Source organism: Phodopus roborovskii, unplaced genomic scaffold (genome assembly GCF_943737965.1).
Source record: "Phodopus roborovskii unplaced genomic scaffold, PHOROB, whole genome shotgun sequence".
Classification (NCBI taxonomy): Eukaryota; Metazoa; Chordata; class Mammalia; order Rodentia; family Cricetidae; genus Phodopus; species Phodopus roborovskii.
In genome coordinates this window covers 33,926,829-33,943,682 of record NW_026126416.1, presented here as the reverse complement: position 1 = coordinate 33,943,682, position 16,854 = coordinate 33,926,829, and the positions used below count along the sequence as shown (strand labels likewise).

Here is a 16,854-nt window from a genome sequence, read left to right as displayed (position 1 = left end):
AGCCAGGCCCCACTCTGCCACTTAGCTGCTATAAGACCCAACGTGTTGGCTCACCTGTCTGACTGTTTGTTCAACAGTACAATGGAAATAAAACAGAGCCTACTTCCTTGGTTTGGTCCGATTACACTGGGTAATTTGCCGGAAGAGCTCAGGAACGAGGTTTGGAAGATTTCAGTTCCTGACAACCGTGCTTGCTTTGCTTTTGCTGAAGAGCCAAACTCTAGGTTTTGTGCACATAAAGTGAGTGTTCCACTGCTGAGAGTTACATCTCCAGCCAAAACCCAAGGGTCTGGTTTCATTTTGCATTGTTTCATTTTTTTTTTCTGCAACGGGGTCTCATATAGCCCAGGCTGGCCTCAAACTTGATTTTTAATCAGGTTTGGTCTTGAACTCCTGATCTTTCCTGCCTCCTCCTACCAGATGCTAGGATTATAACCATGTGCCACCACACCCAGCTTTAAATATAGGTATTTCTAATACCATATACATAATGAATGTAATCATAAGCTTCTAGCAATGTAGTATTATCATAAGGTGATGTTTCTGTGGCAGTATATTCTCTTATGTATAAACTATTAGGGAAGGTAGGAATCAAACTGTGACAAAACCCGTCCTTCCCAGCAACTACACAATCATGCTTTCCCCCCAAAATACCATTACGGGCATCACTATGTCAGGGCCTGTGGAACCCCAGAATATCTAGAGAGGAGTTGACATCCACTAGTTTTTGCTCCTAGTATCTGATATGACATGAGCAGTTGGAAGATTTGTATTGATAAAGGAAAAATGACTCTTGGTTCCAAGGTCTACATGAAACTAATTTGGGTGAGCAATGGGGAAAAAATTTCCATGATGGGGGGAAGTTAAGACAGCATGAAAAGGAGGATCTTAAGCTGGGTGTTGGTGGCACATGCCTTTAGTCCCAGCACTCAGAAGGCAGAGGCAGGTGGATCTCTGTGAGTTTGAGGCTAGCCTGGTCTACACAGAGAAACCTTGTCTCAAAAAACAGGCAAGCAAACAAACAAAACAAAACAAAGCAAAAAAAGAAGAAGAAAAGAAAACAAGGAGAATCTTGAGTCTGGCAGAGGTGGCACACACCATTATTCCCAGCACTCGAGAAAGGCAGAGGCAGGCAGATTTATGGGTTCAAGGCCAGCATGGTCTACATAGTGAGTTCCAGGGCAGCCAGGACTACAGAGAGAAACCCTTTCTCAAAAAAAAAAAAAAAAAAAAAAAAAAAAAAAAAAAAGGCAAAACAAAACAAACAAAACAACATAAAAGAACCCTAGTCGGGTTCCCAGCCTCCATATGGAAGTTATGGAAGTTCACAGTTACTCCAGTTCCAGGTAGATACAACATCCTCTTCTGGTCTCAACAAGCACCAGGCACATATGTACATACGTGGTACACACACAGACAGACACTCATACACAAGTTTTATGGGTATGTGTGTGTGTGCGTGAGTAAATATCACAAGTGCACAGGTGCTTGAGGAGTCCAGAAGAGGGCTTCAGAGCCCCTGGAGCTGGAGTTACAGGCACTGTGAACCTTTAGGTGTGGATGCTGGGAATTGAATTCCAGTCCTCTGTAAGTGTAGCAAGTGCTCTTAACTGCTGAGCTACCTCTCCAGACCTCCTTTTGAGGGGGAGAGGGCATAAATAGGACACATCCTGCCAGGTATAGGGATTCCTCTTTGTAATCCCAACACTAGGACGTGGGGCAGAACAGTGACTTTGTGTTCCGAACCAGGGATGCACATCACCACCTTGCCTCAGGAATAAATTAATTTGAAAGAAAACAGAAGCAGCGAATTCTACGATGTAGAGACTGGTGTGAGCGTTTTTCCCTTCGGACATCAAGGTGTCCACTGCTGTGGGAGAGGCATTAACTCAGCCCTACAGTGAGCTGGAGCCTCCACGTGTCCAAGTAGGGAATTCATAAGCCAGTAGTGGAGTACTCACTGGGAGTTCCCTTTCTCGGGATAAAGGAAACCTGAGATTCAGGGAAGGGGCTGCTTACTAATAAAAGGTGAAGAGTTCAAAAGGAAATGTTAACACAAAACGAGGGAGAGGCCCAAACCAAAGGGAATGAACTTCTGTGGGTGACACAGGGAAGCCAGGATACCAGGAATCACCTGTTCGTCAACTAGGACAATAAGGAGGGCTGTCCAGAGCTGCGCCACTGCAGCCCGCATCCCTGAGGCTGGCTTCCACAAACGCAGCCTACCCAGCTTCGGGGTTTCTCTTCCTAGAGGAAAACTGGAAATGCTGTCCAGAGGGCAGGCCACAGATAGTGAAATCGTTTGCATAAGTTTTCCCCAACATTTCTCCCCCAACCCCTTCCCAAACGCCTCCAGCCAAGGGCAGGGAAGGCCAGTTCTAACCGGAAAGGGAGGCCGGAGGCAGCCGCACCCTCGCCACCTGGCAGTGGCGTCGCGGTCCATTTTGGGCTTTGGGGATGCACTTCTGATGCTCTGGGACCCTAAGAGTGGCTGGACTCCGTGGAGCCAGTGTAGAGCCGCCTCCAGGGCATGCGAGCCTCACCCAAGCCACCGGCCGTCCGCAGGTGCTGCGGTTGGTTGGGTCTGGGGTGGCGGAGCCGCCGGGCGGGTCCAGCCGGAAGTTCTGCTGGGCAGGGCGGGAGGCAGTGCAACTGGCGTGGGCGGGGCCGGCGGCGCAGGGGTTAATGTCCGTCCCTCCCCGGCCGCTCTGACTCAGTTTCACCAGAAACTGGAGGAGGAGGAGGCTGCAGGTCTTCCGCGTATCCTGAGCCGGGTAGAAGCCGGGCGGGATTTTCTGCAGCTCCACCCCGTTTACCTGCGCAGGTAGCTCCGGCGGACGGTAGGCGGTGGCCCAGCGGGCGCGGAGCATGTTTGGCTGCGGTCCGTCCCGTGTCCGGGTACGCGAGCTCCGGAACGTGCTCTGCGGGACGTCGGCGGTCGGGTCCTCGGAGTGTGCTTGGGCGGATCGGCCAGCATGCGCCTCCTTGCCCCCAGTGCTCCGCGCCCCTACCCCAGCTGATCAGGTGTGTCTCCTCTGTCTCCTCCCCTCTCAGGTCACAAGCACCCTCGGAACCCGGAGGCCGGCTCTGTGAAGGTGACCCCCGCTCTGGGGAGGAGGGCGACGGCCCCTGGGAGCACGATGGCGGGCCGCCGCCTGGCGCAGGCCAGCATCTCTACGGTCGCCGTGTGGCTCCTTTGCGCGCTTAGTCTCCAGGGCACCGAGACCGCGGTGCCGTCCGCACCCCCTGAGCTTCCCGGGGGAACCGACTGCTTGGCCCGCTTTACCAGCGGGGTGCCGGCTTTCGTGCTCGATACCGCCGCTTCGGTCAGCAACGGGGCCACATTCCTGGGTTCCCCGACGGTGCGTCGCAGCTGGGACTGCGTGCGTGCCTGCTGCACCACCCAGAACTGCAATCTGGCGCTGGTGGAGCTGCAGCCAGACGGCGGCGAGGACGCCATCTCTGCCTGCTTCCTCATGAACTGCCTGTACGAGCAGAACTTCGTGTGTAAGTTCGCTCCGAAGGAGGGCTTCATCAACTATCTTACACAGGAGCTTTACAACTCCTACCGCGAGCTGCGGACCCGAGGCTTTGGAGGTGAGGAAGGTTGCCGGCCTGAAGAGATGGGCAGGTTATGGAGTTATGGCTAAGAGATCAACAAAAAGGAGTGAAGGAGGAGAGTCCTTTATCGACTGCCTTTGAAGCAGGCAGCATTTAGTAAACAAAGGGGAGGGATGAGTGGAGAGGGGCCGCAACACAGGATCAGGTTGGTTCCTGAACTCAGGAGCTGATTATAGGTGGGTTGAAGGCTTGGCCCGGGCTGTACTGATGGGAGAAATGAGGTGACTCTAGGTTTCCCTACCTCTGTCCCTGATAGGCCGAGTCAGATAATGTTGATGAGGCCCAGTGACTAGAAAGGCACCCTGGGCAAGCTTTGGCCTAAGCTCTTTGAGGCCTTGACCAGTGAATGGATAAGGAACAGGCTAGTGTCTCTAACCTGGGAATAGATTGGCCTTTTTCAGGTGGACCAATGACACGGCCAGGCCCCAGAAAGTACAGAACAAGGCTGTCCTGAGGGAGAGGGACAGTGTTGTGGCTAAAATGCCCTAGAGGTACTCTATGAGGGTTGAGAAGGGCTGCTGGGTGAGTCAACCTGCTGGTATGTGTATCTGGTAGGTGAGGGATGTCAGCTACCCCGACAGGTGTGTGTACCTGTCCCTGTGAACCACGAAGGCTGTCATTGCTTAGGATGTGGTAGCCCAGCTGTCTGTCCACCTTGGTTACTTGTAATGATGAAGGCAAAGTGGGAACAACGGCCCTCTTGTCCAGGTCTGGCTGAACAGACAGCTGTGAGCAGGGCTGTTCTTTTTGCTTCAGGACAGGAGTGGGTCACAAGTCGTAACTTCTGCTACCTCTTCACATTCTCTGTCTCCAGTCTCTGGAAGAGGTGCTACTAGTATCTGCTTTTTAGAGGAAACTGAGCCTCCTGTGTTGAATTATTTGTTCATAGTCATCTTAGTGGTGCATGCTTTTAATCCCAGCACTCTGGAGACAGAGACAGGTGGGTCCCTGACTACGAGGCCAGCCTGGTATACAGAGTGAGTTCCAGGATATCCAGAGCTACACAGAGAAACCCTGTCTCAAAAAACAAACAAACAAATAAAAGAAAGGGGGAAAAATCATTTGCCCAAAAAAATAACATCCCTAAATGGTAATCTAGTCCTCACCTCAGGAGTGGACTCCAAAAGTCCTGTTGTGTTTTGTATGGGACCACCTTTGTAGTGGAATCCTAGCATTTGAGTCCACCCAGCAGCAAAAACCTGGAGTGAGGAATACAGGGAACAGGGTAGGACAGGGCCAGTGCATCAGGGACCTTCCTCTCCTGCTTTTTTTTCTGAGCTAGCCCTACTGCACACTGAGGGTCCGCTCTTCTCTCTGACTTTCCAACAGCATTGCTTGGTCTTTGGGCAGAACTGAGGTGGAGGTTCTGGAAAGTAGGGGATGCTGTCTGTTAACTAGGCTGGACCATGGAGTCTCTAGGCTGGAGCCTGTTCCACAAGGAAGGGTATTAGTGTAGGTGGCAATGACTCCTGCCGACTCCTTTGGGCTTTGGTGCCTTTTCTGTTCTGACAAGAGGCTTATAGGACTTGCCCCAGGGCCACCCAGTTTCTGGATCTGGGTCACTTAGTCCAAGGCCAGCCTTCCTCTTTTGGAAACCCCCAGAAATAGGATAGGATAGAATGGGGATTTCCTGGGACATTTAAGGAGCTGGGTAGGGCTCAGGTTGTATGTACTTCAAGCCATTCTAGGCCATCTCGGTGCTACAGTACTTTGGGAAGAAGAGGCAGCTAAGTATGTCAGTGGCTCCTCTGTCAAGCCAAGTCTGGCTGGTAGATTAGAGAGGGTTTGTCAGGACACCTAAGCTGGTTGAAGGACTCCTTCCCAGGATGGGTGTACTTGATCCTTTTTCCCAGGTTATGGCCATGCCAGACCAGATTCCAGTCCAGTCACTTGTCCTATCCTTTGTACCTGTCTCCCCCCTCCCTCCCCAGTGGCTCAGGGGGCGGAGTCTGCATTTCCCTGAATATGTCCTGAGGCCTAGTTTTATTGCCTTGCCAGCCCTTTGCTCTCTTGAGGGTGGGAAGAAGGGAGTGGTAGGTAGGCTAGGGCATTTGCCCCTTGGTCTTTTCCACTTAGTGGGGCTGGGGGTGGAGGCTGGGGTGGGTAGTTTTTCCTTGTCTGCTTCCCCCTTTCCTCCGCTGGTAGTTCTGCCCTGTGCGAAGGGGTTTCTCCAGGCCTGGGCTTATCACTCAGGGTCTGGGGATGACTCAGGCCCCGGCCAGGCCTGTTTCTAGGTAACCACTTTTTGCTCATCTTTTGCCTTGTTGCTCCCTTACTTTCTTGTGTTCCGAATGCCCTACCCCCACCCCCAGCTTTCTAATTGCCCATTTATTTATTTATTTATTTTGCCCTAAATCTAACCTCGAGCCTCATGCATGTTAAGCAAGGCCTCCACCACCAAGCTTCATCCCCAGCCCTTTTGTAAAACTTCGAGCTAGGTCTCCTCGGGCCAGCATTGAACTAGCTCTATAGCCCAGGCAGTTCTTGAACTTACATCCTCCTGCCTCTGTCTGTCCAGTAGTTGCAATTGCAGACCTGTGACACTAGGCTCAGCCAACCCTGCCTTCTTTCCCCTAAGTCCCTGGAACCCAGCTGCCGTTTTCTCCGTACTGTTTGGTGTGTGTCCCATTCATTACCCTGCCATGAAGTCTTCTCATCTCTGTGACTCAGCCTCCAATAGCTGTCCTTATCACTTTGCTCTTTGAGCACTCTTACAGTCTACATAACCCTCTATAGTGCTACCCTTGACACAGTTCTACTTAACTTCCACATGTGTTTGAAAGCATTAATGAAGAATTGGAAACAACATTGGTGTGTGTCAGCACATCTTTTAACTGAATACTGGGATGCTGTTTTAATCGTAATGAAACCAGGCTGGCCTCAGGCTCACAGAGATCTGCCTGCCTCTGCCTCCCAAGCATTGGAATTAAAGGTGTGTGCCATCACTGTTTCGCTGTAATAATAAAACCAGGCTGGCAACACAGCCCAGTGGGTAAAGGTGCTTGCCACCAAGCCTGGCAACTTGAATTTGATTGCCAGGACCCACTCAGTAGAAGGAGGGAATTGACCTCATAGGTGTCCTCTGACCTCAACACTCATGCCTTGTCATGCCCATGCCCACACACATATATATTCTAAACAAACCAACAGATAAATGCAAGATAATAATAATAAGCCCTAAGGCAGTATGGTTTAGGAAGGAAGGAAATTAATTTAAATACTTTCCCTCAGCCTGACGTGATACCTCAGACCTGTCATCGTAGTTTTCAAGTTTGAAAGCCAGCCTGGGCTTTCTGGCCAGCCAGAGACCCTGTCTAAATCAAAGAGAGGAAGAAGTACTATCTTTTGATAGATTTCCTTTCCACCTCCTTCTGCGCTGTAATGGAAACAGCCTTTAAGGAGCCCTGAATTTCACTTTGGGGTGTTTTGTTTGTTTTTTGATATTTCTGTTTACTTGTCAGGGTTGCTCTCTACTCACGGGGAGCAGAGGGTAGTAGACAGGAATCTATTCTCTCTTTCTACTTACTATGTGGGTCCTGGGGATCAAACTGGGGTCTGGCTTGGTAGCAGTTACCTTCCCCTGCTTGAGCCATCTTAATGGCTCAAAAGTGGCATTTTAGATGGAGTGTGAGTAATGGAGGCTGAGAGACCTGGGTTCAAATCCCACTTCTAACGTTTAAAAACTGAGTCATGGGGCTAGAGTTCAGTTCCCAACACCTATGTTGGATAAAAACTGAGCTACGTCCCTCAGGTGTCTGTCAATTTTCTCATCCAATAAGAGTGAAAATACAGGGATGGCAGGTTGGTTATGAAGGTAAGTGGTCTAAATGTTAAATACTTTAGGCTTTCCGTGCCATATACCACGTAGTAGGTGTGGTGACCACTCTATGCGACAACGGAAAGGCAGCCATCGGCAATGGATACGCATGGGGCTAGGCTTTGTTCCAACGTAGAGAACACATTCCACTCCTGCATTGCTGGGGAGCAAGCACAGGGCCTTGTGTGTGCTAGATGCGCACACGCCCGCAAAACTGCACCTCCTGCAACACAGATTTTATTCTTTCTAATTTTCACATCTCACAAAAGATGATTTTCTTCTTTCTCCCCCCTCCTTATTCATCAAAAATACGACAGATGGTTAGCCTGAATTCTGCTCACCCATGCTAACCCCTGATACAGCCTTGGCGTGCACGTATGTAACTTGCCTCAAATTCACCTTTTCTCTGAATGAACTACAAGTTCTTTCTTAATCTAGTTTCTCTTCCACGCAGACCTGGGTCTTCCTTCCCTGTTTCCAGAGCCTTTCATGAGAAAGCAGAAGTGTCTGCCGTGGTTTTTTTCTTTTTCTTTTTTTCTTTTTTGGTTTTGGTTTTTGAGACAGGGTTTCTCTGTATTGCTTTGGAGCCTGTCCTGGAACTCCTCTGTAGACCAGTCTCGAACTCACAGGGATTCACCTGCCTCGTCTCACAAATGCTGGCATTAAAGGCTTGTGCCACCAACGCCTGCTACCCATGGGTGTTTTTTAACCTTCTATACTTTCCTTGGTTGCCCTGTGACTCAGACTCCTCCTGTTACATCTTTCCTGGGCCTCTTGCCCTCATCCACCTGGCAGCCTTCTTGCTCCTTAGAAACTCTTCCCAAACAGATAAAAGCTGATGCTCAGAATGAGTGTCCTAGGCCCCTCCCACAGGACTCCTGGATCTCATTGTGCATTACAGAGGTCAAGGTCTATGGTAACTCCGCTCCACTGCTCACAGCCACTGTCTACCTTCTTCCTGTATCGTTATTTGTTTGATGTTTGAATGTCTCTCCTTGTGTCTCCAAGCACTTGACCTAGCATCCAGAGGTTTGTCTCAGGCTGGCCCTCTGTGGCCATCTCCTTACTGTCCACAGAAGCAGCCTTGCAATTTTCTCTTTTCAGTTTATTCCTTGTTGTTGTTTACCTCATGTATGTGTGTGGTGTGTGTGCATGCACATGTGTGTGTGTTTAGGTGCACAGGTGTGCAGAGGTGGATATCAAGTACCTTCCTCAAGTGTTCTCTACTTTCTTGTGTTGTTTGTTTTGCTTTTTGAGACGGGCTTACTTTGTAGCCCTGATTGGCCTCAGACTGACAGAGATCCACCTGTCTCTGCCTCTGGAGTGCTGGGATTAAGGGCAATCCTGACACTTGGCTTCACCTCATTTTTTGGGACAGTCTTTTCAGGTACAACAGCTCACTGATTCTGATGTGGCCCTTGACCCCATGGATCCCGTTGTCTCTGCCTCTAGTGCTGGGATTCCACATGTGGAAAACCACTGTGCCTCACTTTTCACATGGATGCTAAGGATTTGAACTCAGAACCTCCTGCTCACATGCCAAACACTTTACTGACTGAGCCATCTGCTCAGTTTCTTGTGTTTTCTACCATAAGTCCAAACACCCCCAGTAAAGGACTCTCATATACTCTGAATTGATTTAATAAGTTTGGTGATCGGTAACTTCTCTCATGTGAATTATTTCACAAATATCCCGTTCTTCCCCATAATCAAGTTAAAAAAAAAAAAAATTAAAAACCTGTCTTCCGTTGAGTTGAAAGTTTCCCCTTCCCCCGATAGCCTGCTCTCTGCGGCCTCCTCCTATTCCACATTACTTCATGACTGCTCGTTTATATGACATGTTACTGGGTCTTTTTACTATCTTTTTATTTTGCATAGCCAGTTGTGGTGGCACACACCCTTAAACCCTGCACAAAGGAAATGAGGCAGTCTCTCTGAATTTGAGGCCAATCTACGTAGTGGGTTCCAGGCCAGCCAGGGATACGGGGAGACTCTGACTCAAATAAAAATATTTGTCTGTATGTGTGCGTGTGGGTTTGTGCACATGGACAAGGCATAGTTTTCCTTTTTTGGTGTTTGTTTTTGACATGGGATGTAGTATAACCTGGCAAGAAAGTATGACGTGTGGATGAAGGAAGCCTTAAGCTCAAGCTATCAGCTCCAGGAAGGGTGTGGCTCCTGGAAACCCCTTATAGCTGATGGCAGAAGCACCCTATCCCATGGTCCCTCCTGAGGTCATCTGCTGAAGGTCTCTGTCCAGATTGGTTTCTCAGTGTGGTCTAGACCAGTCAGGAGTGAGTTTTGGGGGGTTTTGTTTTTGTTTTTTACTTGTATGTCATGTACGACTTTGAGTGCCAGCTGCCCATGGAGAACATGAGAGTTGTGGGTGGTTTTAGCCACTGTGTTGGTTAAGAGCCAGTCTTTTGACCACTGAGCCATCCTTACTCCCCAAGCACCCACTTGTTTATTTTTCACAACGTGGTCTTATACATCCTAGGCTGAATTCAAACTTGCTGTGTATTCTAAGTCAACCTTCCGATCCTCCTGCCTCTATCTCCCGAGTGCTGGGATTGCAAGCATGTGCCTCCACTCCTGGTTTTATTTAGCACTAGGGAATCTATTCCAGGTGTTTGTCAATGTCAGGTAAGTAGTCTACCAATGGGAACTCTATCTGTTGCCTCAGAGGAATGATGGTTTTTTTTCCATCACACATTTTCTTATCTGGCTTTTAAAGAAGTTACTTTAGGGCGGGGATGACTCACACCTTAATCCCAGCACTCAGGAAGGCAGAGGTAGGCAGATCTGTGTGAGTTTGAGGCCAGCCTGGTTTATAGAGCAAGTTCCAGGATAGCCAGAGAAACTTGTCTCAGAAAAACAAACAAACAAAAAACGAACTTTTTAAAGTAGTCAGGAGAAGTACCTGCTTATTGTAGAAACCAAGAACAGACCCCCCCCATACATGCACACACACACGATTTTTTTCCTAAATGAGATCAGATAGTAAGTATATAGTATTCAGTTATTTGCTTCATACTACTCATAATGTGACTACATAGAGAGCAAGGTATTGGCTTTGTTTCAAGCCCTCCCTGTGTGCTGTGCAGGCTACTGAGCCCAGAGTTGGCCACCACCCCTCTTGTACCAAGAGTCTACCCACTGTACCCTAGTCTACCCACTGACAGTTGATTTTTACTTCCTTTTCTCTCAGGGTCCCGGATCCCTCGTACCTGGGTAGGCATAGACTTGAAGGTGCAGCTGCAGAAACCCCTGGTACTGAGAGATGCAGACAACACAAACTGGCAGCTACTGGAGGGCGACCATGATGTCAGAGTAGAGGTGAGACACTGGCTTGAACCCCTCACCCTCCCCACAGCCTCCTGGAGCACCTTTTATCTGGGCTGTAGGCCAACCACCGGCACATTTGGTGTTGGCTAGAGAAAAGATCAGGATTCGTTTGATACCAAGTCCCTGTGTTCTCCCAGGGGGTGGGTGTGTGGCTGGGAGGACCTGGGGCAGTCCAAGAACATCAGGAAGTCTCCAAGCTTGATGACCAGTCTTGTGTGTAGAGAAAGAGTGCTGATGAAGTGGAGCTGTGGGGACTTAAGGAAGGGACCTACATGTTCCAACTGACAAGAACTGACTCAGACCAGCCGGAGGACACAGCCAACCTAACCATCACTGTGCTAACCGCCAAGCAGACAGAAGGTGACTGGGAGTGAGCACGAGGTGTCTGTAGCGCCCCTCAGCCCACTGATGATCCTTTAGCCCCAATTCACAAGCTCTCTTCCATCTAGATTATTGCCTGGCATCCTACAAGGTGGGCCGCTGCCGGGGTTCCTTCCCACGATGGTATTATGACCCCGCAGCACAGATCTGCAAGAGTTTCACTTATGGAGGATGCCTGGGCAATAAGAACAATTACCTTCGGGAAGAAGAGTGCATGCTAGCCTGCAAGGATGTGCAGGGTGGGTCTCTGAGAGGCAAGTTTGGGGCTCAGGTGAAATTGCCCAGGGTGGGTAGTTTTACTGGTTGGGGAAGTGGGCTATGGGTATCCCCATCATCATTAGAATCTGGCCATGCTTCCTATTAGTCCTCTGTTTTCTCCCCTAGGAATCTCACCTAAAAGGCACAATCCAGGTGAGTTCTACTTCCTTTCTTTCCATTTCCCTGTGTCTTGGTCTTTAGCCAATATGATGACCATACCCCTGACTAAACCGCCTTTGCTCGGCTCCCACCACCCCACTAGTGTACAAACACATAGCCCTTCCAACCCAGCAGCTCCCTGTCAGGATCTGCCTAGTTTACATGTAGGAGGAGCTGGGCTTGGTAAAGAATGTGCTCGTGATAAAGAGGGCCGCGTAGATGAGGCCCCCTTGGCACCCACTCTGTGCCTGAGCTTCACCTCACCCCCCCCCCCATCCAGTGTGCTCTGGCAGCTGCCACGCCACCCAGTTCCGCTGCAGCAATGGCTGCTGTATCGACGGCTTCCTGGAGTGTGATGACACCCCTGACTGTCCTGATGGCTCTGATGAAGCCACCTGTGAAAAATGTAAGCAGGGAACAAAAGGGATGGGGAGCAGGAGGGCAGACCCTAGCAGCTCTCCCTTATGCCTTTCATCTCCGCAGACACCAGTGGCTTTGATGAACTTCAGAGTATCCATTTCTTCAAGGACAAAGGTGAGAGCCTCCCCGTCCCTCTGTGTCCCAGGGGTTTGCTATGTGTGCAGAGCCAGGGTTTCCCCAGCTTTCCTGTTGCCCTCTCAAGGGCTCATTTCCCAGACACCACTAGGCACTCACTGTCTTACTACTTCATTACTGTAGCTGCATTGAACACATCACTAAGTTATGTGTTTAGGAAATCATAGTGCTGTCATACATGGGAAGCCACCATGACTTAACAAGTTGAAAACAATATTAAAAATAAAGGCAGTGGGGACTGAGGTCGGGCTCAGTAGTAGAGCACCAACCTAGCATGGTAAGGAACTGTGATTGGGTCCCACCACCACTGGGGAGGGGAGGAAACAAAAATCCCATTATACAAACTAATATGTACTAAAAATAAAGCTAATAGTCTGGAAGTGATGGCTTATGCCAGAAGGTTCAGAAGTTCATAGTCAACTTCTGCTAAATAGAAGAGTTCAAAGCCAGCCTGTGATTTGTAATGAGATCCTCTATTAAAATCTTTATTTATTTATTTTTGGCCAGACATAGGCACATGCCTTTAATCCTAGGCAGAGGCAGGTGGATCTCTGAGTTCAAGGCCACTCTTGTCTAAGGAGCAAGTTCCAGGACAGCCAGGTTACGCAAATAAACTATCTCAAAAAACAAACAAACAAAACAAAAAAAAAAACAAAACCAACAACAAACAAAAAACCTTAAGCTCAGTAGTTCTTAATCTTTCTAATGTTGCAACCCTGTAATGATACAGTTCTTCATATCCCAACAGTAAAATTATTTTCACTGATACTTCATAACTGTAATCTTGTTACTTGTCACAGTATTGAATCTTCATGTAAATATCTATGTTTTCTGATGGTCTTAGGTGACCCCTGTGAAAGGGTCATGCAACCCTCTGCCCCAGGAGCTGGGAACCACAGGTTGAGAATCCCTGCTTAAGCTGGATGCTCACCCTTACCTAACACCCACCCCTTTGGTGGTAGGAGTCAGAGACCTTGACACAGAACGTTACTTCAGAAAAGAAAAGTACAGGGCTGAGGATGAGGTACAGTGGTTAAGAGCACTAGTTTATGCAGAAGCCCTGTTCATTCCCAGCACCCATATGGTGGCTCACAACCATCATAAGTCCAGTTCCAGGGGATCCAACATCTTCTGGCATCCGGGGCCGGCCATACATGCACAAGAAACACTCACACACAAAATAATAATATGGAATTAAAAAAAAAAAAAAACCATGGGGCCAACAAGATGATTCAGTGGGAACAGAGGCACTTGCTAAACTTGATGACCTGAGTTTGAGCCTTAAGACTCAGTGTGTTGGAAGGAGAAAACCACCTCCAGTAGTTGTCCTCTGATCTCCCTGTGCTTGGTGTGCTATGGCACACGCAAAAAATAATAAACAATGTGATGGAGTATGTCTTTAAAACGTGGGTCTAAGTCATAGTTTCCTTGGTGCCTAGGATTGCTGTCCAGAGTACCTTTCTTACATTTGATAGCACTACAGATTGGCCTTTGGTGAAGCCACACTAACCTCAGCGGGGTCTGAAGGGTTGCGGCATGGGTAGCTCCATGGACTCACTTGTCCCTTTGCATGCAGGATACTGTGCAGAACTGCCAGACACTGGGCTCTGCAAAGAGAACATCCCACGCTGGTATTACAACCCATTCAGTGAACACTGTGCCCGCTTCACCTATGGGGGTTGCTATGGCAACAAGAACAACTTTGAGGAGGAAGAAGAGTGTCTTGAGTCCTGTCGTGGCATCTCCAGTGAGCGGAGTGGCAGTGGCAGGGTGAAGGGGAAGGGTTAGCTAGGCCTGGGTTGGTCACTCCTCTACTAAATGACTTCAGTGGTAGTGGGAGAGGCTGACGGGGGGGAGGGGGCTGTGGCACGCCAACAGCGGAGTCTAAGGATTTAGTGCTGACTGGTTTCTCCGTGTCACTTTGCAGAGAAGGATGTGTTTGGTCTGCGGAGGGAAATCTCCGTTCCCAATGTAGGTAAGCCCTGCTGTGTCATGTTACCAGCGTGGATATCAGGGACTAGCAACACATGATGAATGCCTAAGCTGTGTTGAGAAGGATCCTGGGGTTACCCAGAGTGCACTATTGAATAGTGAGGTCTGGCATAGGTAAAGGAGGGAGGTACAGTGAATTGCCTGCCATTTCTCTGCCATCAGAGCCCGTCTGGGCTTCTGGAAACAGCTAGTTTGGAGGTCTGTGTTCCATAGAGTTTGGATGGTGGCTGTCAGAACTAGACAGGCCTTGGGAGTACCTCATTCTGCCCATTTTCTCTCAGGCTCCGTGGAGGTGGCCGTTGCTGTACTCCTGGTCATCTGTATCATAGTGGTCATAGCCATCCTGGGCTATTTCTTCTTCAAGAGTAAGAAAAAGAATTTCCACAGCCACCGTCGCCGCCACCCGCCTCCCACACCAGCCAGCTCCACAGTTTCCACCACTGAGGACACAGAGCACCTGGTCTACAATCACACAACCCGGCCCCTCTGAGCCTGGGACTCTCGCCAGTCTCAACCAGGTCCAGCCTGCTGGACAGAGGCTAGAACCTGGGAAAACTTGGGGACCAGACACTTCCTGCCTGTTTCCTGGGCATACTTACTCTGTCTCAGAAGCCAGGCCTCTGGGCCCCTTGGAGGAGTCTCAGCTGCACTCGGGCCAATTCTGGAGAAGGCCCAAGAGTCTGGGAGGAGCAGAGCAGCCTTGAGCCAGGAGTACTATACATACAAGGACCTGCTTGCCCAGGAGCCAGAGGAAGTTGGGGTTTTGTGTTCTGTTCAAAGCTGCCGGGCCCCATCTAATGATGCTAGGACCTGGAGTGGTGTAAGAAGCCAGAGTCTGCAACTCTGCCTTCCACAGCCACCCTTCTACTCTCTACAGTCCAACACTGAAGGATGTCCCTTTGTAGTTTGCGCTGTAAATAATTGCTTGGGGGGGGGGGGCGGGCTCAGCGGTAGATCACGTAGCCCGAGTTCTCTCCACAGCGCCACAAAATGACATTAAATTAAAAAATAAAGTGTTGTGTTTTTGTTGAGTTCCCTTTGCCCCCTTCCCACCCGTTAGTTGTTTAAAACCCATGTGTGCTAGGCAGGTTCTGTACCACTGAGCCATCGTCCCAACCCTGTTTTGTGGGGTTGCTGGGGGAGGGGGGTTTGAATTGTCCTGTCCAACCAGTTCAGCCTTTGGCCACCCTGTTCCACAGGTTTTCCCACCTCTCCTGAAACTGCCCTGGCTCCTCAGAGTAAAGTGTCACCTTTGACCACCAGAGTAGAGGACTGTGGGAGTAGAGTGTAGCTGTGTGAGGTTTCTCGTGCCCATCACTCAGGTGCCCCTACTCGGGGTGGGACTAGGCTGGTTGGGGCTTGAACCCTGGCTGTCACTTCACGTTCCCAGACACAGGCCATCTGTTACCTCCCTGCCCACCTGAGAACCCTTGGCACAGGAATGCAGCCCCTCCCCCAGGCTCCGAGCTCCTGCCTAGTACCTACACTAGGTAAGATACACCACTCCAACTCACCGTCCCCTCCAAGGCTCAAACCACTTAGAGGTACCAAAAGTCTCAGACTCTGTTCAACAGATCGAGGTGAGCTGTGTGCCCAGCACTGCCAGTCCTTACACATAAGGCTGTCAGGGGAGGCACTGCCCCGCTGGCTCAGTATACAGCCCTGTGGCCCGTGCTAATGGCATCCACAAGCCAGGGGGTTGCCGGCAAAGCTTGAGTTAGCCAATTCCTGGTGAGGCTGAACCCTGGTAGGGAGGCTCAAAGGTCCCATGTCCCAGGAGAGGTTAGGGACTATTAAGCAAGCTCAACCTACAGGCATAGCTGTAAGAAAGTGAGTTTCCCCGGCTGAGCACATCTGTGCCTTCCTGCCCACCCAGAGAGCCCTCCCTTTGGTGCTTGTGTGTTTCCCTACCTGCTTGCCCTGGACTGCCTCCCCCTTTTATCACTCTGCTAAACTTAGAACCTTCCTTCGAGCACTGGCCCAGGTGCCTGGCACTCCCTGCTCCACGCCCTGGGTTTGCCAACAGGACCCTGAGCACATGGCATCCTTTTTTTTTTTTTTTTTTTTTTTTTTTTTTTTGTTTATGTATCTGTTTCCCTGCTAGGTGGTGAACTGGAGTCACAGGTGGCATCTGAGTCATCTCCGTCTCCAGCATCTCATGTTCCCTCTGTGACCTCAGTTAATGGTAGTTACTCAGCGAAGGTTGAGTCCATGGCAGGGGTGGAGTTCATTCCTTTTGTTTCACTTCCCAGACACAGGATTTTCTCACCTAACCCCCGATTCTGCCAGTCTATTTACCCACTCTTTGAGACTCAAAATAGATGTTCTCTCCTTGATTCTTTATAAAGCACTTGCCGGGCTGGGATGATTAACAGCTCAAAGGCTATCCCAAATCCAGGAGAGTGGTCAACACAGCGAGTGCCTAGCAAGCATTGGTCTGAAATGAGCAGCCTGCTGGGGTGGTGGAGACCAGGTGTAGGCGGGTAGGTAATTAAAACACCTTCCCTATTAATTTACCAGGTTGCCTTGGCTAGAGGAGGTGGAATCTAACAGAGGCCGCTAGGGGGTGTGGTTACCGTTTGCTCCTCAAACTTGCTCCTTATCTCCTGAACTCTGCTCTCGGTTTCATCCCCACCTAAATAATGCTTTGTCATGTCTTCCCGACTCTGCGCTTGGCACAGGCAGTTAGTTGCCCATGCTTCAGGTGCTCCTTTGCCTCCCCTCCC

The 16,854-nt window shown here is 49.8% G+C and overlaps 1 protein-coding gene across 4 annotated transcripts; it reads left to right on the top strand.

Moving 5' to 3' along the window:
* Positions 1–2,753: 2,753 nt before the first annotated feature.
* On the top strand, positions 2,754–15,056 carry Spint1 (serine peptidase inhibitor, Kunitz type 1). 4 transcript variants are annotated; one of them, XM_051183680.1, is made up of 11 exons: positions 2,754–2,824; positions 3,055–3,597; positions 10,647–10,774; positions 11,005–11,143; positions 11,233–11,418; positions 11,549–11,575; positions 11,862–11,987; positions 12,065–12,115; positions 13,713–13,883; positions 14,064–14,111; positions 14,410–15,056. In XM_051183680.1, exons 2-11 carry the CDS (start codon positions 3,141–3,143, stop codon positions 14,616–14,618), a joined length of 1,542 nt encoding a protein of 513 aa, XP_051039637.1. In that variant the 5' UTR covers positions 2,754–2,824; positions 3,055–3,140; the 3' UTR covers positions 14,619–15,056. The 4 variants fall into 4 exon arrangements, with proteins under 4 accessions (XP_051039637.1, XP_051039639.1, XP_051039638.1 ...); XM_051183681.1 differs by lacking the exon at positions 2,754–2,824 and having other exon boundaries at positions 2,930–3,597; positions 11,233–11,403; XM_051183679.1 differs by lacking the exon at positions 2,754–2,824 and having other exon boundaries at positions 2,930–3,597.
* Positions 15,057–16,854: the final 1,798 nt, after the last annotated feature.

What these genes read in the sequence shown, in the direction of transcription:
- Spint1 (XM_051183680.1), top strand. Translation starts at nt 3,141, where the DNA reads ATGGCGGGCCGCCGCCTGGCGCAGGCCAGCATCTCTACGGTCGCCGTG. An exon ending in AACCGCCAAGCAGACAGAAG is followed by an intron (nt 11,144 to 11,232) that starts GTGACTGGGAGT and finishes TCTTCCATCTAG; the next exon opens with ATTATTGCCTGGCATCCTAC. An exon ending in GCAGGGTGGGTCTCTGAGAG is followed by an intron (nt 11,419 to 11,548) that starts GCAAGTTTGGGG and finishes TTTCTCCCCTAG; the next exon opens with GAATCTCACCTAAAAGGCAC.